General features: G+C 39.7%; 1 protein-coding gene across 2 annotated transcripts in view; it reads right to left on the bottom strand.

The window, feature by feature from the left end:
* Positions 1-27065, bottom strand: part of TRHDE (thyrotropin releasing hormone degrading enzyme) — a 204082-nt gene that overhangs the window by 42020 nt on the left and 134997 nt on the right. For both annotated transcript variants that reach the window (XM_035128521.3, XM_088651943.1), the window contains 2 exons: positions 13867-13932; positions 12155-12342 (listed from right to left, as the gene is read on the bottom strand). In XM_035128521.3, coding sequence (XP_034984412.3) covers positions 12155-12342; positions 13867-13932 — 254 coding nt within the window. The remainder of the gene's footprint in view (positions 1-12154; positions 12343-13866; positions 13933-27065) is intronic.

Below are 27065 nucleotides of genomic sequence, written 5' to 3'. Positions count from 1 at the left end.
CAAACTTCAGGTACAAGCCCTTAAATCTAAATCCCAAGTGGTTAGGCTTCCTGGTGATGGTGATTTGTTCCTCAAAGATGATGGTAACCCCTCCACCCCTCTAGGCTGGTGATGTACAAGAACCCCACCAAGTACCCAGCTGGACTGAGCTGGTTGTCACCAACCTAGAAGCACCACTAGCCTGGAAGGCTGGTTGAAAGGACAATGTAAATCTTGTTGGCTGGGGACCCAGAAGAGGGATAGCTTTTACTTATCTTACCCTTGTTCTCCTTTCCTGTAACACTCTTGAAACAACAGGGAGCAGTGCTCCTCACACAAAGGGGAGGCACTCATTCCTGCACAAAAGTAAGTTGTCTATTGGCAAAGGTCAAGCACTTCACAGGGCTATCAATGCTTACTAGCCATGATGGCTGTACAGTCATACCTCGACATCCGAATGCTTTGACTTCCGAAGGTTTCGACTTCCAAAGTCGAGAACCCCGGAAGTCTTTTTGTCGCACGCGCGTTCCACGCCAGCGCAGAGCGGTGTGCACAGTCGGCGCATGTGCACAAGCGGTGCTTCATCATCCGAAAACCTCGATTTATGAAGATGGCCGCGGAATGGATCGTCTTCGTAAGTTGAGGTACCACTGTACTCTAGGTCCACATTTGGAGGAAGCAATGCTTTGGAAGACCAAAATGTTCTTGTGCTCAAATCCTACTTGTGGGTTTCTCATAGGCATCTGGTGAGAACAGGATGCAAAACTAGATGGCCTGATTCAGAAGGCTCTTCTTGCCTTCTTATATTGATGTAAAATGAAAACCCATTCTAGGAATTGTTGCTTAAACGGCCAATATTGTGATGCCTTTCTATACAACCATGGTGCTGCTGCATTAAGTTTACTGTGTACAATTCTAGTTGCCAAACTCTCTCTTTTTTAAAAAGGATTATAGAACTGGAAATTTATGGGGGAAAGGTGGTCAAAAGGGTTAGGGTTTCAGCTTTTTAGTTTAGAATGAAGGATGACTGGGTTTGTGGGTAGGAGGAGAAGAGGACGTGCTATAAATGTTTATTAAACAATGCATAGTGTGGGGAAAGTGAATATAAATAAATGTTTCTTCCTGCCTCATCATGTCAGAATTCAAGGTCATATGACAAATTTGATTAGCATGAGATTTAGGACAAACAAAGCCCTTCTTCATACAACACATAATTAACTTATAGAATAGACTGCCAGAAAAAGTGGTGATAGCTGCTGGCTTAGACGGCTTCAAGAGGGGATTATGCAACTAGGATTAATGCCTGTAACTGACAATTGGCGTTGTGTCTGTTATTTGTGTTTCTCTTAAAATTCTGTATAATTCAAAATCTACTGACTACATCAAAAAGAGGGGCAATTGGAGACATCCAGGAGTGTGGTGTGTTGGGACAGAGACACCCTCCCAACACCAGCATCACTGCATCTTACCTGGACGCTGCTGGAATGGAGCAGGGTGATGGTGGAGTTGGGGCTGTGCAGATGCATAGGCAAGAGCAGCCGAGTGGCTCTACCAATGGGCCTGTGTAGTCTCAACCTCCCTGCCCTGCTCCAGTGCCATCTCCATTAACTGCCGTGACGGTGTTGGGAGGCCCCACCATACTGACCACCACTGGACAAATCCATGGTGGTTTTCAGGTGGCAAAATGGAAGCTCCAATATACCACTGAGCATGCAGAACTCTGGCATTTATGGTCTGCTTGTGAGCTTCCCAGAAGCAAGCATCTGCTGCAGCACTGCGGAACCTGTGCTTCAACCCCAGATAGCATGGCCAATGTTCAGGGATGATTAGATTTGTAGGCCAGAAACACCTGGAGGGCCACAGGTTGTTCAGTCCTCCTCTCATGGAATCAGAACTCTGAGTGATGGACTTTTGGTCTGATCTGAAGGATAACTATATAGCAAATATTAGTTTTTCACTGACTGTTCATCACCTATTCTATCATCAAGAAAGGAAACTTGCCTCCTGGAAGTACATGACAATACTAATGACTAAAAGTTCATGTCATTGGACAGTTCTGTCTTCAGAGTTGTGAAACACTCAGCATACTATTCTAGGCATTTGATCGTGGGGCAATTAATTTTAATTGCTATAACAATTTGCCTATATACTTGAATATTTGCTTAAGTTATATGAACAGCTGCTATAAACTATTAAAGAAACATGAACACTACTGCCTCTCAGTTAAATGGTAGGCTGAATACTTGAAAACAAATCCATGCAACTAGGAAAACCGAAACAAGTAGAAGCAATTGCCAAAGAATTTCTGTAAAGCAATTAATGCACTTCTCTTGATGGTTCCTGTTTCCTTCACCTGCTCTTTAAAGATTAATTAACCCCTGCCAATAATTTAAGCTTTTTACAGAAATGTGTTTTTTTTTCAGTTTAAAAAGCAATGCACCAATACTAAAGAATTATGGAAAACTGTCATTTACATTAGGACACTGCTGCTATAATTGATCAGACTTCTGCACTAAAGCATAAACATTATGGCTTGGATCCAGACTTTGCATCTGTGGGTGGTGCTATTGCTTGAATGGAAGGATCTCAGGGAACTTCCCACTGGGAGAGGAGGAAAGGTGGCTTTTGCCAATTTCTACTTCCACTCCAACCACTGCCTTCTACACTGTTCCAGAGAGGTGGGTCCCTTCTGGAACTGTGTCAGAGGTAGCATTAGGGCTTGGGAGATCAGCTGAAGTTGTGTCTCCCCCTCTGTCAGTAGGATCTCTCTGCTGGAACGAAAGACTTTCCATTCACAGAAGATTACATCGGGATGCAAACCAATGGTGGTTTGCTTTGATTCAGCTACAGTTGAAAGAAACTCACAGGTCCTTGTGTGTACATATTAGTGCTGTGCTTAAAAATCCTCCTGTAATTATTTATTTATAAAGAAAAGAAATTCTATTTGAAAAATTATTAGAATTATTAAAATATCATGGGTTGCAAGGTTTTTGCTTTGCTTACCTTGCTTTCAAAGTAACCAAGAGATGTTGGAGTGTCCTTTATTTCAGTCTCTGCAAAAGAGGCACTTAGCCAGTTCAATAGAGTTTGGATTACCATTGCAACATGGGTGGAGATGGGCATCTGCAATTTGCCCAGAAGGTTGCTTGCATGCCAGAATCTCTCTTGCCAAACTGGGGTTGGTTTTCTCTTTCAAGTCATTACTGTCTTCATATTTTCCCAATATTACTTTGCTTTTCATTGAAGCTATTCTATTTTCCACTCCCCCCAATATTCTTTCCTACTTCAAAGCCCATTTCCTTCCACATTTTCTGCTTATTAGAGCATGTAGCCAAATTACTGATTACTGTTTATTATAAGCACTTCAATGAATATGACTACTCAAGAGTCAATGGCATAAAATTCTAGGATAAACAGAAAAATATAGGATGCACAGAAGGAGAGGGTTACAATTAATCCAATTTCCTTGTTTAAATCAATAATAGCTGCACCCTTTAAAAAGAGCTTTAACAAATATGAAGGCAAACTACATTGGGGTCTTTGGTCTCTTTAAAATTTCATACTTCAAGGGAAGCCATCTCAAATTAAAGATATAGACAAAGGAAACTTTGGGGCTGTGTTTGCATGTTTATTATTTTTCATCCTCAAGATTAAAGATAAATAAATCTAGAGTTCAGGAACTGTCTGAAACTCATGCTAATATTTCTTTTTCATCATGGTGGAACACTCACATAAGATCATTAACAGGAGAATCACGAGATATTTGAACCTTGTCATTAAAATGGTTTTTAAAACAGAAGGAATGGTCAAATTTTTGCTGGGGGGAAATTCATGTTATCCAGAAACAGGAACAGAATGTGAAAGCATTCAACTAGACATCTGTGGGCTTTGCTGATGTTAACTATTATTGAAACTATGGACTGCTTCAAAATTCTGAAACTCTGTAAAATGGAGCAACCATGTGGACTCAGTGACATGGAAAAGCACCTGACAAAACACAATTACATATACAGGTGCTGTTTCCCAGTAGTCACTGGTACTACTGAGGTGGCTAAAAGGGGGCTTTTGTGCTGACATGAACTGCTGGCAATAAAAGGAGCCTGCATTCTTGGAAATGCTGGGACAGATGCTACTGTCTCCATATCACTGCCGCCATGGATCGCTCTGCATGGACAAATTCTAAATGTCTGAATCAGCAAATTACTGACATGGGAAAAGAATAAGATAAACAAGTAATACTGAAACTAGATGTTACAGAGGATGTTTGGTTCCTGCTGATAGAAGCATCCCTATGTCTGATCTCTGTCCTCATAATGTCAAGAAATGCAGAACATGTTGTGATGTCACACGTTCCAAATTTCTTTGAACACATTGCACTTCGGTGGTTGCCATTTACAGAGGTTGGGGAGCGGAATGTCTTATCAAATTGCATGTTTGGTCGTACTTTCCATTACAAGAGACAGGAGGACATAAGATGCATTCAATCACTTTCATCCCATGGGTCTAATTAGGCTTGTTGTGGGTCCCAATTTGACCTATGAGTCAGTTTTCCCCAAACCACACCCGCCTGCCTCACATCTGACACTATGTGTAAGGATGTTGTTACCAATCAAGAGCTTAAAGTGAGCTCCCAATTGTTCCTTTCCAGGGCTGCTGGAATCAGATGTACTCAAGAATTCCCCACCGGGGAGTGGCACACGAAATCGGTAATGATTGACTGGGCAAAGGGCGTGGGGCATAATATAATGCTGGAGGAGTGGGAAAGGTCTATTAAGTTTACTGCAACTAATGTTTTGAAAGAAAATATGATGAAAATGATGTATAGGTGGCATTTAACACCGGTAAAACTTGCAAAAAATTATCATACACATGATAACAAATGTTGGAAATGTAAAGTTGTTGAAGGAACTTTTTACCACATAAAAGACTTCTGGGAAAAGATTTATAATGAATTGAAGAAGGTGTTGAAAAACACCTTTATTAAGAAACCAGAAGCCTTCTCATTGGGTATAGTCGGGAAAGAAATCCCCCCAAAAGATGTTACATTCTTTTTAAATGCCACAACAGCAGCAAGAATTTTGATAGCAAAGAAGTGGAAGACACAAGAAATACCAACAGTGGAAGAATGGCAGATGAAAATGATGGACTATATGGAATTACCTGAACTGACCGGGAGATTCCGTGACCAGGGAGAAAAGTCGGTGGAAGAGGATTGAAAGAAATTTAAGGATTATTTGAAGAAATATTGCAATATTAGTTAATTTGAAATGGATTTGGAAATGCATATAATGTTGTAGTTTTAGAGATTATTTCAGGATTAAGGATAATATGAAAGAATGATAGTTAATGTTTAGATTTAAAATAAGTATAGATAGATATAAAATATGTTTAAAAAGTTAGGAATAGAAATTGCTAAAGTTGAAATACAGTGAAACGCAGTATGGGGGGGCATGAGGAAGTCACCCTAAAATGATTAGAAAGGATGAAAAATTGTGAAAGGTATATTTTCTTTTTTATGTTCTTGTTCTTGTTCGTAATGTTGTGGTTTTTGTTGTTGTTGTGTATATTTGTTGTTTAAACATTTGTTTTCATAAAAGCAATAAAAAAATTGAAGAAGAAGAAAAAGAATTCCCCACCGGGAGCTCCCAAGTGCAGCTGCGGAGGCTCACCTCCAGCGCCAATAAGCTGACTGGCCCTGAAAGTGACCCTCCTTTAAGGTGAGCTTTCAGTAACCATCAGCTGGTTGTTGCCGACAGTGCATCATCAAAGGGGCTCACTGTAAATCCTGCTTTGTCTGTTTGCGGGTATGATTTAGAGTCAAGCAAGCAAGCAGTCATTTTTCTTCTGCAGGTAGCTCTGCCACCCACCTGTCAAAGGCGTGTGGGGATAGGGGGAAGTTGGTATCTGGCCCAGTGGCTGGACCAATTTCCCAGTTTATAACCAAACTGATTCTATATCTACTTTCCAACAACAGTGTGAGTCAAATCACACCTGGGACCATTCTAAGCAGCATAGCTCTTTATTTTTCTAGATCTCCAACCAACTATTTTTTATTCTCTCATTGATTATTATTTTATAATTATTTGGATTCTGGCTGAAAACCAAAACCATGGCAAACTATTCAAATTATTCACTGTAGCTACACACATATAATTTTGAAAAGCATTGTATCTTGGCTTGGCAGGTATAATCTTGAAAGGTATAATCAAGAAGTTACCATTTGGGGACACCCAGCTCCTACGAAGAATCCTTTGACATTATATTTCTCAATGTGCATTTTGAATATTATTTAAGGAAGTGGCTGAAAATGATGTCAAGATGTGCATTTTTGTAATGTTTAACTGTCAGGAGTTTCTACCGCACAGTTTAGGATGATTGTAACCACACAAATGAAACCACTTGAAAATAGGATTTCATAGGTGCTGCTATAACAGTATGGCTGAAACAATGCGGGTACCTATTCAGAAAAGCAACTGATGATGTTGAGATGCACCAACACAGTTTGAGAATGTGACACAACCAACACCCAGCATAATTTGTAAACTGCATATTTGATGGATAGATAATTCATTACAGCCGGGAAACCAGCTTAAACTGCATATTTGAAGCTAGGCTAGCCTACCCTTTTCTGTTCTTAAGAAAAGTTGGCTGCCATATCAAGGAGAGAGAAAGAGCCTACATACTCCCACTGCTGCCAAAACCAGAGCAGAGAAATGCAAAACTGGGTGGTTTCAAAGACCTTTAAAAAATCTACAATATGCTTTTAAAAAACATATTAAGCTTACTATATTTATTTTATCCCATCAAAAGAACAGGAAGCCTTATTCTGTCAACAGTACACTTATACCTCATTAAAAGGGGTAGTTCTCCTTGTAAATGCTGCTCCTCTTGAAGAAGAGCTACAGAATGGATCCCTTGGGTAACCATAAAGAATTTACAAGGAATTATATCTATGATTCACTACAGCAGAGTCAACAAAAGTGAACAGTATAAAGGGGGGAAATAGCATGCAAAGTATACTAGTTTGTACTATGAAGGCTTTCAGTAGTTATATAGGATGTAAAGGTAAAGGGACCCCTGACCATTAGGTCCAGTCACGGATGACTCTGGGGTTGCGGCGCTCATCTCGCTTTATTGGCCGAGGGAGCCGGCGTACAGCTTCCGGGTCATGTGGCCAGCATGACTAAGCTGCTTCTGGTGAACCAGAGCAGCACACGGAAATGCCATTTATCTTCCTGCTGGAGCGGTACCTATTTATCTACTTGCATTTTGACATGCTTTTGAAATGCTAGGTTGGCAGGAGCAGGGACCAAACAACAGGAGCTTACCCCGTCATATTTGAACCGCCAACCTTCTGATCGGCAAGCCCTAGGCTCTATGGGTTTAACCCACAGCGCCACCGACTAGATTTCGCTCCCTAATGTTAGGGAGATTTAAGTTACAGTCCTAGACAGTCACGGGCAGACAAGAACCAGAGGTGTAGCTGGAGAGGTTTTGAAAGTTTTTATTGCAGATGATTATCACTAATGGTGGAGAAATTCAGAAATTGCAGTGGAGGTTCCCAGTATGCCTAGAATGAGGACTATAACCAAAAGTAGATGGGACTAGGAAAACAGTAAGTGTTACTGAGGCAGATAGGTGCTGCCTGAATTTGGAATAACTATGAAGTGCATGTAATGTCCAGACTTGAATTCTGCCCTCATTTACGACACCTCATGGCACCCCAGTACCTAAGCCAGCTTCATGGACACCAAGATCATAATTGGATGCTGCTCAGCCCAGAGCCCCAACGTGCTGGAAATTATGGGGTGATTTGCTCCTGACTTACATGTCCTTGGGTTTCATGTTAGTGCAAAAGGTCTATAAGTGAAGAATTGATAATTCAGGTGAGAAGATGTGGTGGGGCCTGCCCTCTTCTTCCTGCATGACCATTTGGAAAGTGATAGACCTCTGTAGATGCCATAAACACTTCTCATAGGGAAGGAAAGCTCTCTCTCATTAACCCCAGTCATAGGAGAAGGAAGTATTCTTTTGGTTGCAGCACAAAACTGTAATGGGGGATGATGTCTATATGCTTTGTGGATCAGCTATCCTCACTGGAGCATCACCAGCTCCTAGCTGGGAAGAAGTACAGGATTCTCTCTCATCTCTCCCCCTTCTCCCATTTTTGTGTCTCCAATACTAAATCCTTTCTATGATAAGGGGGTGGAGGGAAGAAATAAAACTAGCTTGAAAGGCCTGCTGGAGAGAGCACTCCAGGGAACTCTACATAAACACTGCTTTCTGTCCAAAAGATGGGCTAGTCTGGGAGGATGGAAAGCATAGCTGCCAAGTTTTCCCTTTTCTCGTGAGGAAGCCTATTCAGCATAAGGGAAAATCCCTTTAAAAAAGGGATAACTTGGCAGCTATGATGGAAAGTCAGAAGAATTGCGCTATCTTCCAACAAAGGTATGGTGCCTTGGATACCAGAGAGAGAAGGAATTTTGAGATATGTGGGTTAGAAATTGCTAGTAACAAACTTGCAAGAAGGACACTCTAAAAGTGGTATCTTACTCTGCACAGATCAATAATTCGATTCATGGTTAGTGTTGGCAGTGTGTGAACTGCGCTAAGATTGTATTTTTTTTTACTTGATTTTTAAAAAAGTTATTTTAGTACCTAGAATGTACTAAATGCACATAGAACAAATTAACTATTCCTGAGTAACCCCTTAAGATTTCTTTTGAATTACTTGCATGGCTTTGTGGACAATAAAGACATGGAAATGGTTACTAACATATGGACTACAGCTAAAATCGAATTTGCATTGTACTGCAAAAATCGATTACCCTGCCACTGTTGGACTTAAAAATATTAGGCTTGGCAGCTTATGTTCAAGCTAAGAAAGTATGTGTGGGCTTGAGAAAATCATTATCTTGAGAATGAGTATGTGCAGAAATGGGCAACATTCCCCATACTTTAGGAATATAGGTTCCAAAGTGACATTGGACACCACTCATTATTTACAATGATTTGAACATTCTTCTCAGAGTTATGGAGATTGGTAATTAATGCACAATGTTACCTAATTTTCATTTTTCATATGTAACTTTGTATGATAAACTACTGAAAGCACATGCCTGCTGAATGATATGCATGTGGATGTGGCTGTTTCGTGTCTGTAGCAGTTTCTAATCTTTATAAAAGTGATGAAAATAAAAATAAAGCATATACATGATTTTAAATATTTTGAAGAAAAGCATGTTTCATCTATTTTTCATGGTGAAAGAGCTTTTTATCTATTAATGAAACTGAGCTAAACAGTCAATCAAGTGAGAAACAAAGGAGAGAGAGAAAACGAACCAGGACCAAGTACTGAGGATGAGAAACATGGCATTGCTAAGTTTAATTGGGACATTTTCTACCATGTAGAAATCTTCATAATCATAGATAAGCTATGAGATAACCAAACCTGCCCCTGTGAAGACTAATCTACCAAATATCCACCTCCCACATTCTTATTTTTGCATTTCATTAATGAGGTGCAGTGACAGCTGACTGAAGTGACACTGCCACATAAATCAAATCAGAGGATTGCCATTACTGAGCCAGCACTACCAGATCTTCTAACAGCAGGCAAGGATGGGAGGGACGACATTATTTATTTCTGAATTATTGTGGGCTTTAACACTGTTTTATTATCTTCATTATATTCTACATTTGGTTTCTGTGTACTGCTCTAATATTCTCTGACCAAAACACTTCATAAATGCTGAAATAAAATAAAACAGGAGAAACTCATGGGTTTATTACAAATGAATTAGCAAGGTTCTCACCAAGGAATGAAAATGTACACGAAAACACATCCTATAGGTTTTGCATGCACAAGGTCCCAGGTGGAAACCCAACATCTCTCAGTAGGGCTGAAGATTCTCCCTGTCGGAACCCTGAAGAGTCACAGCCAGTCAATATAGATCATGCACTACATGGACATAAGGTATGACTACATTCCTAGTGGTACCTATGTAATCAGGCGGTCTTTTTGCTTGAACTGAAAACCCTTCTCTTCAGGGCCGACTCTAGGTAGAGTCCCGGTGGTGCAGGGTGCCGGGCCGGTAGGCGGGGCGTTGCACAGCAAAGTCGTGCGGAAGCCATGGTGCGGCCTGCGAAAGTGGGGGCGCTGGAGCGATCTCTGCCCCTCAGCGCCAGGGTGCCCAACCTGCTCGAGACTGCCCTGCTTGTCTTCCTCTTTGGTCCAAACATACCTTCTGCTTCGAAGTGGCAATTACCCCCAGAAGGGGAAGCATCCATTGCCCCTCTCCAATGCCCTACGTAGTTTAGCTCTTAGTCACATCTCTTTTTGTATTAAGCACACCCCTCCCTATATTGCTCAACCTAGTATAATGGGCAGAGTCTACAGGCCATCAGTAGGCACTGGCTGTGCAGCTGTGATATTACAGTAGCCTCCAAGTGTCAGGCTTCAGGGAATCTGATCCCCCTCCCTCACAGCAGGCTGGCAGTAATGGAAATACAAGAAGCTCTTACTAAGGTATTTTATTCAATATTCACAGAGAGAGAGACAGGTTGCTCTCTCTAGGATAATGGTGTTGATCCGAATAATCTCCTGCCCCACTTTACTCTCAGTTGACAGCAGCTCCGCCCCTTATACAGTGGCTGTGAAAGGCCCTTTGTCTATTCGCTTTCTGTTCTCCCACTTTCACTGCCCTCCTGGTCCTAGGAGAAGGGGGGTCTGGAATGCTTTCTAATGATAACATGTCAGCCAGCTGTTCTGGCTCTTCTGCTCCCCCCTCTTCTTCCATTATCTTCCAGCTTTGTCCTGCCTCTGTCTCAGAGTCATGACCTTCTGCAAACCACCGTTGTAAATCTTTACTGTCCTCCTCTAGGGAAGTTTCAGAAGGAGGGGGCAGCCTCCACCATTCCTCCTTAGTCCAGTCCCTGAGACCAAGTCACTGTTTATTGAAATGACCCATTCAACTATTGGAAGAGCTGCTGGGATACCGCAGAATGTTCTGAAACATCCTTACATCTCAACCTACTCAAGGAACCTAGCAACAGAACAGGGTTTGTGCGGTATTGATAAAGTTGTAGAGTGTGGAGAGGTGTTCAGGGCTCAGATTCTGCTTCTTGCACCTCCTTTGGTGGCTGACATCATTATTAGTATGGAGAGCACTTTTGCATGCACCCATTAATAAATGTGTAAGGACACATGTGTCAAAAGATACAGGGAGCTCATGAAGGTTGAATTTAGAGTAACTCAGTTAGATGAAACCCTTCTTCTAATTCAGGCATAGGGACACTCGGCCCTCCAGATGTTTTGGGACTACAACTCCCATCATTCCTGACCACTGGTCCTGTTAGCTAGGGATGATGGGAGTTGTAGTCCCAAAACATCTGGAGGGCTGAGTTTGCCTATGCCTGGGCTAATTTGTGTACTCTTCAACTTGTACTTACAGGAAATCCTATTTCAGCCAAGTACTTTAAACAGGAGTGACACGACAACATAGGAATAAGGCCAATGATATCCAACAAGCTTGCCTGCATCCTTTTTTTTACTAATAAAATCTTTAAGCGCTCTATTTAATGGACCTAGTCTTGTTCATCACTAACATATTGCTGCTGAATAGAGTATGAGCTCAAGACTGCAAAATCAAGAATCAAGAAAACTTTCCCATTCATATGTAATACATGTTTAACTATTCTTTCTTCAAATTGTAGCCCGTTGGCATGGTGAACAAAAGGATAAGGTGACTGGGATAAATTGGATGTACCTATTTCTGAGAACAGTATTCTGCGGCTTCTGAGAATAGTGTTCTATTCTCAGAAGCTTTAATATGTGCAAAAATGTTCTGGAGTATAGACTTCCATCTGGATGTGCATTTTACTTCTATACCTGTATCCCTCTAAAGAGACATGCAGCAGATTTAAAAGTAAAAATAAATTTTAAAGGTAGAAAATGTGTAAAATGTGTTCTGATTTAATTTATTTAAGGAATATGACTTAATCACAGGTATGCCATACTGTGCTGTCAAAACTTTAGTTATAATTTTTCATTTAACAAGTTTTGTGAGAATACATTACTGTATTCTCGTAAAAATAATATCGTAGTAAGTAATATCTTACTTACTTTACCGTAATAAGGTAAAGCATAATTCTTATAACAATAAATGTTGAGTACCTGTTGTTTCCAAGGCCACGATCTTTGCTTTTAACATCAAGGTCATAAAGAAAGTGTTCTTGGGAGATTCCTACAATATTTTCTGCAGTTTCATTTCCCATGATGGTGATAACAGGATAACCCATCTGCAGTGTCCACTGATCCATTACTTCTTGGATATTCACAAATTTCCCAACCTTCTTAAGTGCCTTCAAAACAAAAAGAAGAGAAAATTTCATTCAATATATTGAGGGAGAACTGCCAGTATTATGCTACCTTTCCGGGGGGGGGGGGTGGGGAATAGAGGACTACTACTCTTTGCCTCACTTCAAAAAACAACCATTCACAAAATTACAGAGGGTATTCATGTCTGGGGTGGGAACTTGTGCTTCTTCAGATGTTGCTGGGCTACAATTCTGATTATCCCTGGCATTGGCCACCCTGTCTGGGGCTGATGGGATCTGCCAAACCACAGGTTCCACAGTCCTGCAACAGAGGCTAGCCCATTGCTAAAGGTTAAGGGACCCCTGACAGTTAAGTCCAGTCGCAGGCGACTCTGGGGTTGCGGCGCTCATCTCGCTTTACTGGCCGAGGGAGCTGGCGTTTGTCCGCAGACAGCTTCCGGGTCATGTGGCCAGAGCAGCGCATGGAAACGCCATTTACCTTTCCGCTGGAGCGGTACCTATTTATCTACTTGCACTTTACCTGCTTTCAAACTGCTAGGTGGGCAGGAGCAGGGGCCGAACAACGGGAGCTCACCATCACAGGGATTTGAAGCGCCGACCTTCTGGTCGGCAAGCCCTAGGCTGTGTGGTTTAGACCACAGCGCCACCCGCGTCTCTAGCCCATTGCTAGCAGCATATTAAAAGGAACTAGACAGAAAGTGGACACAGGACTGTAATTTGACAATTTTAATTACCAGATTTATACAAAGAATTTAAACCTTAGTCACGGTGGAACCCGGACCTGCCTTCACTCCAGTTAAAATGGTGCTGATGTAATGTTTAAGTGACGCTAGACAACTGTTCTCCAGAAAAGGGAGGCACTAGGGGAGGGAGTACATAATATTGCATTCTTTTTCTGATCTAAGAGAATCTTAAATCTTATGTCTGCCCTGTTCAAACAATGAATTTCAATGCATGTTTTGCAAACCCTTTCATCTCAATGAAGTCTGGCCCCTTCTTTAGCAATGAGCATTTAGAGGCATATTACCTGTCACATGCTGGTTCATCTAGTCATGTGGGACTAGAGCTGCATTGGGGCAAAAGTATATCCATGTAAAGAGCATTTTGTTTCCCATGCCCCTTTGTGCATTATTCAATACGATTTTAATCTGTCTTTCTGTTTGTGAAGCAACAGCTAGCACCTACTTGGGAAGGAGGAGCTTTCACATGCTCTTTTCCATCATGACTGACATTACAGCTATTTAGCTGCCCTAGAATACTTGACTGCACAAATCATAAACAACTCCTCTTTTAGTCCATTGCACTTCTATGTTGCACCCCGCTTCCCTTCAGTTCATCTCAAAGGAGCTGATATCTGAAACCATTTGTTTTGATTATTAATTTCTAGATACTCTGTCTTTCACGCTCCATAAATTTTCATTTAAGGGTTTTCCAAAATGATATACAGCAACGCAAATAAAACACTCATTAACAGGAATATGAGTTTCAGAATGAGATATTTACTCCTGAGGTTAACCCAAGTTCCATGAAAACTTTAAACTGTGTTACCTCTGACAGCGTGTTCCATAGGTCCTTTCTCGCAGCATTACCATACTTGTGAATGGTCAGATAATCCTACAAAACATATGTAAATCAGTCGTTATTGTATATATATGTTTTAAAAAACTTATTTCAAGTCAAACTATGGTGCTCTGTTGATACAACAATTAAGCATGTTCTCATACACGAATCATATACATGTATCTTATAAGTTACAACAATATTATTTTCTAATTTGGTCACTCCACTTGCCAATCGCCTCAGCCATCCCCTCCATATTAACATCCTAGAGCAGCGGTGGCCAAACTTGGCCCTCCAGCTGTTTTGGGACTACAATTCCCATCATTCCTGACCACTGGTCCTTTTAGCTAGGGATGTTGGGAGTTGTAGTCCAAAAACAGCTGGAGGGCAAAGTTTGGCCACTACTGCCCTAGAGCTTCCCCTTACCACTTCCTTCATAAAACTACTAAGTACCCTTTTCACCTTCTGCACGGAATCCACTATAATCTCTTCCACCCTCTTTCCCCTGCAACCTCTTTCTTCCTTTTTTCAACTTTCCCTTGCACACAGACACAGACACACACCCCATGCACATTAGTTTGTTCAGTTAGAAAAAGTTAAGTTGATGGATGTTGTACATATATGGGTGTTCGCTTGCCAATCAAATACATTGAATCTGGAACTTCATGTTGAAGACATGGTACACATGGTATTAGGAGTGAAATACAATATGTAAACAAAGGCAGAGATAAACAACTTTCAAAACTTTAATTCAATGAATGAACTTTTTGCTCTCAAATTAATTTTGAAACTTTAAAATTTCAGACTTTTTAAAATTAAAAATAAATAAATTACAGTTTCTGCAACAGTTTCCAGCTCTGATGAACTTTCCAAAGATAGGTGCTACTTATTATTTCAGCAGACTGTTTTGTGGTTTGTGTCAAGAACCCACAGACTCTGGTTGATAGCTAGATCTGTTATTAAACATTTTTTTTAAAGGAACAGTCTATTCAAGACGTATGTCTATTAAGGTTTTATGGGTCTTGCAATTTGATTCTGCATAAATATGTGCACAAATTTTAGTTTGAAACTTCTCTTTAAAAAGTGGGTTTCATCTCACGGAACAGAATATTCTTATGTGCAAGGGTTCTACCAAATGCTAAGGCAATTGTTAGATCAGCAAGTGTCTTTCAAGGAATGTAATTAAGGTTTCTGAAATGTAAGTTTAATATTGATTTCTTTTGTCCTTTTCATTCCTAAGTTTTATCACCCTACCTCACCATACTAGGGCTAGGATTACACTTTATAGATCCAGCTTCGTTTTGTTCAGTGTTCTGGAGTTCCATAAAGCATATTAAATTGGATATAGAACAAGAGATTCTCTACTTGATCTAAGCATAGAATCTGAATGCATTAAAATGCATTTTATTTACCAGGTAGAAAGCAGGATTGCCGTACATGTGAATGTTCACCACCTTCACTTAAGATAAGCGGTAGAAGGCAAGCCCTCATTTCAAGCAAAATCATAAAAATTGTGCTGACTGCGTTTTCTGCATGGTATGTGCATGAACTAGGTATTTCAATGGTAATTAGTGTTTGGAGAGCAAACATCCTGATGCATAAAATTGCAAGCACTTATGACAGATTTAGCATTATCTCTGTGAACTCGCTGTACAAGAAGCAGAAACTCCCATATAATCACAGCTTAGAAAAGTTAAATGAGAACACCGACTCACTTTAACCACAATGCATAGTTTTTTAAATGTCATGAAAATAAGCCTAAGAAAAGATAGCAAAATATATGCTCCTGCAACATACTGTGTGATATCTAAAAATAAACAACTCAATGGTTTCTCCAGGTGAACCGGTTACTTTTACAATAAAAACACCCACAGTAAACATGGGTACAACTGGTTTTGTTTCCACGTTAGGTGCTATAACCAGTAGATGCATATGTTGGAAGGGTTTTCAATATTTCCCTTTCTTGACTGCACATTTTATTTATTTATTTTAATTAATTTACATCCATACACAATCTTAGTACATGTACAGCCTTATATAATTATACCATTAAATATTGATTTAAACTTGTATTTGCACATGCTCTTTTCTTATAATTTCTAACTAAACAAAAATAAACCAAAGTAAAAAAATCCAATAAACCAAATTCCAATAAACTAAATTATATGAAAACAGACTTCCCATCATTTCCCAATGTAAGTTACATTTACGACATTGACTGTACTTATACTTCTTACCTTATTCTTACTATAGTTTCTAGTACTTTCTTATAACACATCGTACTGTTTTTACTTGCTTAGTAGTATTTAATTTGCACAAGGGTCACTCAAACTCTGCCATAGATGTTATGTCATAATATTTTTGTAGGTATTTATTGAACATATTCCATTTTTGCGTGATTATTTTGTATTTCCCCTTAATCTATCTGTCAATTGAGCCAATTCTGCATAGTCTAATAACTTATTCTGTGATTCCCTTAATGTTCTTTTTTCCTTTCCAGTTTGATGCAATTAATAACTGGGCAGCGGATCTTGCATATAAAAAGATTTCTCTTATTGCCTAAAATTCCAAGTAGAAATGCTTCTGGCTTCTTTGCAAATGTTAATTTAAAGATCTTTCCCATCTCATCATAGATAAGGTTCCAGAACTCTTTAATTTTTTGGCATGTCCACCACATATGGTACATATCTCCTTTTGTTTCTCCACACCACCAACATTTGTCTGAAATATTTTTATACATCTTGGAGAGTATGAAATATTTTCATCATATTTTCTTTAATTGTGTAACATGCTGTAAAATCCATGTTAGTTTTCTAAAGAGTTTCCCATTCACTCGTCATAATGGTGCATCCAATGTCTTGCGCCCATTTGATCATTACCACCTTCAATTATTTCCAGAGTCGGTACATTCTGGAAATAATTTTGGTATTGCTATTTAATAATTCTTTTTCTAATTTTTAGGGCTCGTTGTTAAATCCATTTTTTTTATCTTGCTTAAATGCCTCAAAGAGCTGGTGGTATTCTAGCCATCCTGATAATTGATCTTTTATGTCTTCATATCTCTTTACTTTTATTTGATTGCCGTCTTGTATTAATAATGAATCATAAGTCAGCCAATTTCCTTTCATATTTTTCTTTTTAACTGCCTTAGCCTCTAAACTTTACCAACCACACAATAAGAAATTTGTTGTTTAAAGTATGGGCAAAATATGTCAAGCCCTGTTGGAACCAAAAACCCCACGTTGGAATTCTCCCTTAGAGGCTAAGGCAGTTCAACTGCACATTCTAAGCTTCACATGGAAAATTCTATGCTCAGAAGATCACTGCTAGCGATGATATATTGTGACCCAGTTCCAGCATATGCAAATAGGGGATAACTTAAAAAATGTATCCATGCTAATGCTAAATCTTACATTAGAATCAGCCCTCAGTGTCAAAGGAAGAAAGACCAACATCCTGAAATGTCTGAGGAACTTTTCAAATCCCAACAGACCACAATAGCTGTCAGGAATTTATGAAGTTTAGTCTCAAAGCTAATTTGATTGCTATGCTGCCACGGCTGATAGAAGAAGAGTATTTCACTTTTGTCATCGATGTTCTCCTGGTGTTGGCATGATCTTGAGCTGTGTATTGGCCATGTTTTACTGTACACAACAGGTGTGAAGCAGCTCCAACATTTACGCCAACAAGTCAATGCATGTTTCTTAACAGACTACATTAGCTGCTACCGTTTGTTTTAATTCTTCCTACAGAACATTGGTAGGAAGAGGAAAATGTTGTTTTTATTTGGTATTTTCTTTATATACCATGGAAGCTTGAATTTTCCTTTTAATTTTCAAATATGCCATTTTAGTAAAACATAATATGTAGAGCTTATATAAAGAGAAAATAATGACACTTGAAATGAACTTCAAGCTACAAGCTCATGATACACAGCACTATTCATTATACTTTGGTTTTTTCCTGTTTTTGTTTTTGCACTATTCAACTGCTCTAGGGCTAGATTGATTTTGTTCCACACTCTGCATTTAACAATCAAGCGGCTTGTAAAATTAGCAACTGTAGCATTGTGCCTCTTGCAATGCCAGGTTCTGCTGGGCAATCCACAGGGAGATTATAATGAAAACAGTACAAATTCCTCCTCCCAAAAATTCCAGCTCAAGTGCCTTGCTGTGAGAAACAGCAAGGAAACGTAATGGAATCCCCCAAATCCCATCTTTGTGGAAAGACTATGAGCCAACACAGACCAACATTTTAGCACACACTCTTCCACAATCTTTTTCATATTCTAGGTCTTAAACATTTTTTCACATTACATTTAACAGTTCTTCCAGGAAGACCATTGATACCACAAAACATTCAAAAGTAGGTCTCAATCCATCTTCTATAAAAATGAAGAATATGCAGAAAGGCTATCTTTACTATACAGTGCCATGATTAAAATAATAAACTATACAAGTAAAGAATTAGAAAGGTTATCTCTTTCTACTCTCCACAGAGAGAGCTGCTGTGAATTGAGGATAGGTTCTCCAAAATGGGTAATCACTGAGAGAGAGAATTCATTTTAAAATTGTAAATAAACAAACCAATGGACAGGTAAATTCTTTTTCAGTTGTTAAAATCCAGAACACCCACGCCTCTAGAAAGCTATTATTTTTGCATATCCAATAAATTTATCTAGATATTTTTTACCTTCATTAATGAACTGGGAGAGGAGAAGAAGAAGAAAAGTTTGGATTTGATATCCCGCTTTATCACTACCCGAAGGAGTCTCAAAGCGGCTAACAATCTCATTTCCCCTCCTCCCCCACAACAGACACCCTGTGAGGTGGGTGGGGATGAGAGACTTCAAAGAAGTGTGACTAGCCCAAGGTCACCCAGCAGCTACATGTGGAGGAGCGGAGACGCGAACCCGGTTCCCCAGATTATGAGTCTACCGCTCTTAACCACTACACCACACTGGCTCTCACAATGGGAGGGCAGGAAGGAGAATTCCTCATGACAATCCGATCTTCCAAGCTTCCCAAACTCTACTGTTGATAAAGTGACTAAGTTAGAGATCAATTTGTTGCCCATGTACTTATGGAAGGTCTTTACAATGGAAGAGGAGTAGAGGTGAATTTTGCAAATTTGCAGCCTCTTGCGTACACAGAAATACCCATCCTGCTCTGGAGAATATCCTAACTCTCCAGAACCAATTTTTTTAGGGTGCTGGTGCAGCAAGTGAGAGGAAGAATTGGCACAAATCATTTCTCCCTTCTTCTGTTAGAAAAGCCATCCATTAGATCAAAAAAGGCTTCACATAGGCACAAGGCAACCACCAGATTCCATCCTAAAGAGAGAATTTTATCTTCTTATATCTGCCGGAACAAAATGTTCAAGGTTTCCTTAGAAAATGACTTCCTCTGTGATTACCTATTTGGGGGGATCTGTCCTCAATTTAAATACAGCTCTCACCTGATACAGACATATTTAGGATTGCTAAACCTCCTTGTTTAGTTCAATTGTAATGGCTTTTATTCACTCAAAATGAAGCTATTAAGTAATTTTTCCATACTTTCAATTTTTTGCTCTAAGACTTATAATGACATTACTTGAAATAAAATATTGATTCTAAGTAGAATACTTATTTTAGTGGTTGTAATCCTGCCAAAGAAGCATAATTTCAGCTTTCCCCACACTTAATATCTTCCTTAACGGTTAAAAAACACAAACCAACTATTATTTCTCTCCTCAATCTGACACAGATTCAAAACAATTATAATTACCATGCATTTCCAACACATGGTTTGAGTCAATTGAGTACATTTCTGAGTTAACCATATCAGGGTGGTTCTAAACAGCTTGCGTTTTTACCATCATTAATTTTAAACTAATTTCCAAATGCAATGTAGTTCCATATTCTTGAAGTTCATGTTGAATCTCTCCAGAATAGTTCTTCTGGCCATCTTTAAGTAATGCAAATTTGACACATTGCTTAATTGCATTATGATGGGCTCAGCTAAACATCTAACAGGGGAACGCCTATCACTTTTCTCTTGTTAATTGAACAACTATCCCATTCAAAGAGGCAACTGCTCCCAATTGTGATATAATCCCTCAATTACTTAATGAATGCCCCGAGCCCACCCTTGTAACCTCAGCTCTTAATAACAGCCAGGGTTACATTTACAAAACATTGAACAGTTGCCTAATGTTATCAGAGACCTGCCTATTAGGTAAGAATAGGGTTGCCAGACTCAATAGTGGACAGGACCTCTGTGCCTTTAATTGCCCTGCTCTCTTTTGAGTCTGGAAACCTTAAAGAGAAACCAGCAGACCCTTTGCTTGGAAATTAAACAAAGGGTCTGCTGGTTTCTTTTTAAGGTTTCCAGACTCAAAAGAGAGCAGGGCAATTAAAGGCACAGAAGTCCTGTCCACTATTGAGTCTGGCAACCCTAGGTAAGAATCCAAACTGGACATTGCTAATATTTATTTACATATCTTCTCCATTTACACATACAAGGGAGAAAATGTATGTTTAATATTTTATATGAAAATGGATACACTAATTTTTTCTGCTATAACTCCTGGGCTCTGCTGCTTCAAGTGCCAAAATGGTTCACTTCTGATACCATGGTCAATCTGGGAGAAAAGTTACTGGTGTGGGGAGAGGGGCTCAGTTCTCCCTATCCATATATTCATGCAAAAAAATAGGTCCTCTTCACTTTATACTTGAATGGGCCAGAAACATGGAGAGCAAATGTTGGTGTCCCCATCACATCTAGTTTGGCCCTAAAGCCTCATTTTTGGATTCAGGTAGGTAGCTGTGTTGGTCTGACCCACTCAATATATATATATATATATATATAAAATGTATCTGAAGAAGTGTGCATGCACACGAAAGCTTATACCAAGAACAAACTTAGTTGGTCTCTAAGGTGCTACCGGACAATTTTATTTATTTTTATATATATATTTCAGCCTCATTTTTGGTGAATCTTTTGTGGTGCTAATATTCCAGGAATGTTTTTTTTTAAAAAAATTGTCAATATATTAATATCTACTATAATGGGATAGTAAAAAGGTAAAGGTAAAGGACCCCTGACAGTTAAGTCCAGTTGCAGATGACTCTGGAGTTGCGACACTCATCTCACTTTACAGGCCAAGGGAGCCAGCGTTTGTCCGCAGACAGCTTCCAGGTCATGTGGCCAGCATGACTAAGCTGCTTCTGGTGAACCAGAGCAGTGCACGGAAACACTGTTTACCTTCCCGCCGGAGCAGTACCTATTTATCTACTTGCACTTTTTGGCATGCTTTCAAACTGCTAGGTTGGCAGGAGCTGGGACCGAGCAACGGGAGCTCACCCCGTTGCAGGGATTCGCACCGCCGGCCTGCTGATTGGCAAGCAGTGGGATAGTAGGTTGCAGTAAAAGGAAATGGAAAGTAGAAATAGTAATAAATGGAAAGAACTACTACACTGTAGGACGTTCATTTAAACTTTTATCTCCTCAAAGGACTTTCCTGCCACTTACCTACTACTCTTTCCAAGATTTAATTGTGCCTCACAACTTATCCCCACCCATCCTGCCTTCTCAGTGTCAAGACTGATTCCTCAAAGGCTGATCTGAGATGACAGGCGACATAATTCTAAGTGAATGAGTAGCAAAACAAAGAAACGTCTTGTGAGGTGGCTTGACAACTCAGTTCAGGGTGTGTGTTCTTGTGTGCAGAGGTTTGTGTCTGAATGCAGAAAGGCTGATGCAAAAATAAAATTGCCAAACTACTAGGAAAAAAATAAGTCAAGCAGAGAGCACATTATTTTAACTTATCTTTTGAGACACGCATGACACACTAATGTCTTCATCCACCTGCCAGACCAGCTGTCAATCGTATCCTATCCCCTCAAGAGACCATTCTGGAAAATCCAGCTTTCTACAACATAAGGATACCTCAAATGTAGCCATAATTTTCATAAATGGGCCCTATTTCATGAAGACCCTATGTTGTGACCCAATTTAGCAGAAGCGAATTTAAGCTGATTACAATTAAAGACACTTTAGAAAGCTGAAGCAGGGGAAAGAAACGTTAGCTTAGCTGAATATATAAATAAACTGGAGGGATGGATCTTGACTTCATAGTTTAACTTCATCATGGTTCTGTTATTATAACACAATTGTATCTTGTCCTTTCTCCAAGGAGCTTAGAGCAATATTGCTTGAGTTAAGAGATTCCAGGGAGGAATGTTAGATGAAGACACAGTGTTCTTCTAGGTTTGCGTGTTCAGACCCAGAGACCTCCCCCCTAAATAAATTCACACTTGACTCAAATTTTAGTTTGGTTTTGGGCACAACACACAGGTCTCACCACAACACATGCCCTCTTTGAGGGAGGACACGATTTCCTGAACTGAAACTGAACAGCTAGCCACTGCAACCTCTGGCTCTGTTTAAATTCAAAGCATCTGAGTTCAGAAATCAAAGAGACATGTGACTATATTCTCCACAGATTCAGTTACATTTCTGGACATCATTCTCTCTTCCTCAAAGAACAGCCCTTTGAACCACATGGCAAACCACAATCCAAAAATGGTTTGCTTTGTAGTATGCTGAAAGCAAAAACAGAAAGCCATGCAGTGTTGACCTTCTGTGGGCCAAACTAAAAGTGGCAACATTCACATGTGTGTTTATATTTCTTAACATCATTAGTCAATTTATAAAAGCATCTCACAGTGACCTACAAGTAATAGTAAGATACTCAATAAAGAATACAATATATATGTAAACAATAATCACAATGAGAAATAGTAAAGCCACAATCCCTTCATCTCCCAAAAACACATGGCCCTCAAATGAAAAAAGAAAACATCACCAACTGTTGCAAATAAAAAAGGGAAATTAACAGTCAAATGCCTGGGAGAAAAGTATTTGCCTAGCATTGAACATTCCATAGACTAAGTGCTGAGACGGAAAGGGATGTTTCCTTGTTACCAAACTTCAAACAACAGTTGGAGCAACTGTGTGGCTTTGAAAGGGTAAGTGGTAGGTGTGAAGGCCGCCGTCTGGATTGTGACCCTGATGGGGCAGAAGAGACTTTAACCTGGTTGCCTGTGTCAGTGGTTTTAATAAGGATTAGAACACCATCCCTGTGCTAGATAGGGACAAGTGGGGGGGGGAGAGCCTACCTACCCCACCAGGGTCAGGATCTGAGCTTATCTCACTGTATCTGCCAATTATGCTTAAAAACAATCAAATTCTCTACAAATACCATTCAGGGCATGTCAACTTGCATGAATTGTGTGATATTTAGCTTGACTCCTGCACTGTGGCCATAACACACACACACACATGCAAACCACCCACCCACAAGAGAAACAAAGAATGTGTATTTGATGGTTTCTCCTCACACATTGCATTATTTCTCTTAAAGAATTGCCAAAAGTATGAATTTGACTTCTTCTTTTTATAGAAGTACAATATACCTAGACTATAGTTGAAATGATTAGGATTATGTTGGCATGAGAAGTATTCAATAATATTTTAATCTAATGGGATTTTGAGTGTTACTCTTTTGTTTTTATGACACATGCAAGGCATTTTTATCTAATAGGGTAAGAGAAAAATACGATAATCGCTGTCTTTTCCTATAACCACTTTACTATGTTTTATTGTAGCAGTTCTTATTAATGTATCACGTTTATAAAATAGGGAGCCTACAACGAAACAAAGAAAATACAAATTTTCCAACACATTAACCTATTGGGATTGGCATTTAAAAAGGCCTGCATTGAACTAAAGACTAACAACATCATTTGAAGATCACAAAATGTCTGCATTGTGCCTCTATCTTTCACACATCCCTAGACATAAAAAATAAAACTGCAAAAGCTTGTCAAATTATAGTAGGTCTCAGAAGAAAATTAAAATGCTTAAATTATCTGGAAAGTATGTTACCTGAATACTGAGGCAGATGGCTTGAATATTTGAAGAGAAAACAGAATAAAACCTCCTGAAGGTTTTTGACAGATGTTTGTAGCAACAGTGTTTCTGAATAAGTTTACAAGTCCTTTTAAGTGTGTGCTTGTGTTTAGAAAAACCTGTCCAAAGCCTTTATCCCTTTGCTATGTTCACTCTCAATTCTACCTGATTCTTCATCTAAACAAGATGATAGATCATATCAAAATTAGGTTTCAAGTGGGTTCATATATTTTAAAGCACAAGGAAAATATCAGAATTATGTAAACTATAGAAATGATTCAGCTTCCTATTTTTCCCCTCTGGCATAGATCAACTTGGATCAGTGAATTCACTCCATATTCAATGTGCTTCCAGATGTTACTCCAAACAAGGATAGTAGCTGTTAATCCAACCCAGCCAGGCCCAAAGTACCAGTGGAATTTTAAAATCCCAGGTCAACCAGGATTAACGAAAACACATATGACAACCGTGGTGGAAGTATTTGACTCTATCTAACATTTGTCTACAAGGAAGCTTATTGTCGGCCAGAGAGACTTTTCATAAGGCAAATAAATTGCATGGATTATGCCCTGGCTGATAAAATATTTGACGTACAGAGAAAGGCCTCCTTAGGTGATAAAAATGATGGAAAATATCTTGTTAACAAAAAGTCAGGCCTTTTTTTTTTTGGCGACTCATCAGCTGCTGAGTCAATACTATTGACTGTGTTTACCAGTGAGTAATTTTTAAGGATACTGATGATGTTCCCCCTTTATGCAAATAACAGGGATACTGAAAGAATCATGTGTCTACCTCTTAGAAACACAGGAAGTTCTTGCCTGGTCAACATAAAAGGCCCAGATGGGAGAGTAAAAGGCCAATTCTTTCATTTGCTTTACTCACTTTCTTTCCTCTTAATTCCCCCCTCTCGTTTTTCTGGTAGCTATGAACTAATTAGAATAGTATGTAACTTAGAATGGGTCAGGATGATTTTACTCTTAAGTAGGTTTGGCAGAGGGAGCTTGGGATGATGGATACAAGAGAGCTTGGAGGAAAACGGAAAAGCAGGGGCAGGGTCCCATTTTTCCCTAAGCCCCCCCCCAATGTTAATGTGGGAGGGGTGAACTGAAGAAAACAAACTCCTAAGAAATTTTTTGTCTGTTAGGATGAGTAAAATGATTTTAACAGTTTTTATTTAAGAATATACAGCATTATGATGATTCTTGCATATGCAGTACAACACTCAAAACTGCACCTAGAAGGCAGTGCCATCTTTAGGAGAAGAGCATAAAGCAGGCATCCCCAAACTTTGGCCCTCCAGATGTTTTGCACTACAATTCGCATCTTCCCCGACCACTGATCCTGTTAGCTAGGGATCATGGGAGTTGCCAAAACATCTGGAGGGCCGCAGTTTGGGGATGCCTGGCATAAAGGATCTTTGTTGTTTGCTGCTTGCCTTTTTCTGAGGACCCTCAAGGTAGTTTGGAGATACTATGTATGTTGCTTCTGTGGTCTTCGACCTGGCAGATCCATTATGGTTAACCTTTTTACCTCTATCCTCAAATGACTTGTGATATGAGCATTCTCATAGCTGCCAAGTTTTCCCTTTTCTCGCGAGGAAGCCTATTCAGCATAAGGGAAAATCCCTTAAAAAAAGGGATAACTTGGCAGCTATGCATTCTGAGAAACAAGCAGCTTATTGCCCTGCCTTGCCGGAGGATAAAAAGTTCAGAAGGACATAGGGCAGAAACTACAGCAGACTAGTTGTATGTAAAATCAGAAAGTATGGTTGAAAACTGAGCTCTAGCCATGACCCACAGAAGGAAGTGGGATACAAGTTGGTATATTTGGAATTCTGCTTGTACAAAACTATTTTTAAATGTCATAAATTTGCCACATGGCACAATTTTGTATTATAACTAAGTTATATATGATGCAACTAAGTTAATATATAACTAAGTTATATATGTTGTTCAAGGAGGAGTAAGATTTGGGTTAAGAACTGGTCCATGGGGTCACGAAGAGTCAGACACGACTAAACGACTAAACAATAACAACACAAAACTTCTTAGCAATTATATCTCTCCCCACCCCAATAACTGTTAGGCGAAACCTTTTCCTTCCCCCTATGGTTCACAGGTTTCAGAAAAATTCACATCTCTAAGATCTAAGTTTCCACTCAGACCCCAATGTGCAGGTGTCTAGGGCAGGCTTCCTCAACCTCGGCCCTCCAGATGTTTTGAGGCTACAATTTCCATCATCCCTGACCACTGGTCCTGCTAGCTAGGGATCATGGGAGTTGTAGGCCAAAAACATCTGGAGGGCCGAGGTTGAGGAAGCCTGGTCTAGGGGATGGAGCTGGCAGGGCATTCATGTTGATAATGGGTCCAGAATGAATGCACAAGGGATGAGCACTCTAACCCTCTTCCCAACATGAATGCCTTCCAACTCTATTCCCAAGGCATCTGACTTTTCATTGTGTCTGAAGGGGAAACCTATGTAAATACAGCTATATGCACATAAACTCCTCTTAACGATTGGGAGTTCTGCACTATCAGGTACTCTCAGTGCTCTTAGGGTCTTATTTCACAACTGAACTGAATGTGCCAAGGTTTTGGGACTGGGGCTGGGATGGGTATTCATGTTAGGGGCATGACCAGTGCAGCAGCCCTGCTTGCATCTTCACAGTTATCTGGATGTGCACAGGCAAAAGTCTGAAAGGGGCTGCAGTAGGCATATTGTTAAGCTAGATGCTTCAGATATCCTGAGAACAACTTATTTGTTGTTGTTTGTCATATTAGGGTTTTCTTTCTGGCTGCATCTATTAGCCTTGGAAGTATATATAAAAAAATAAACATAACCCTAGCAACAAATAATATTCACCACCACCACTAATATTTTGCAATAGAATCTTTAAAAAGAGCCAGGCTATAACACAAGAATTGTGGTCTTCTGGCTCAACTTGGTACAGTGGTACCTCAGGTTACAGACGCTTCAGGTTACAGACTCCACTAAACCTGAAATAGTACCTTGGGTTAAGAACTTTGCTTCAGGATGAGAACAGAAATAACGCGGCGGCAGCGGGAGTCCCCATTAGCTGAAGTGGTAACTCAGGTTAAGAACAGTTTCCGGTTAAGAACAGACCTCCAGAACGAATTAAGTTCTTAACCCAAGGTACCACTGTATTCTGAATCCACTGTGAGAAGAACAAACTTATTTGGCTGATAGGCCCAAGGATAGGAAACGTTATGG

This window comes from Zootoca vivipara, chromosome 9 (assembly GCF_965207765.1).
Source record: "Zootoca vivipara chromosome 9, rZooViv2.hap1.1, whole genome shotgun sequence".
NCBI lineage: Eukaryota > Metazoa > Chordata > Lepidosauria > Squamata > Lacertidae > Zootoca > Zootoca vivipara.
This window is presented reverse-complemented; position numbering and strand designations above follow the sequence as displayed.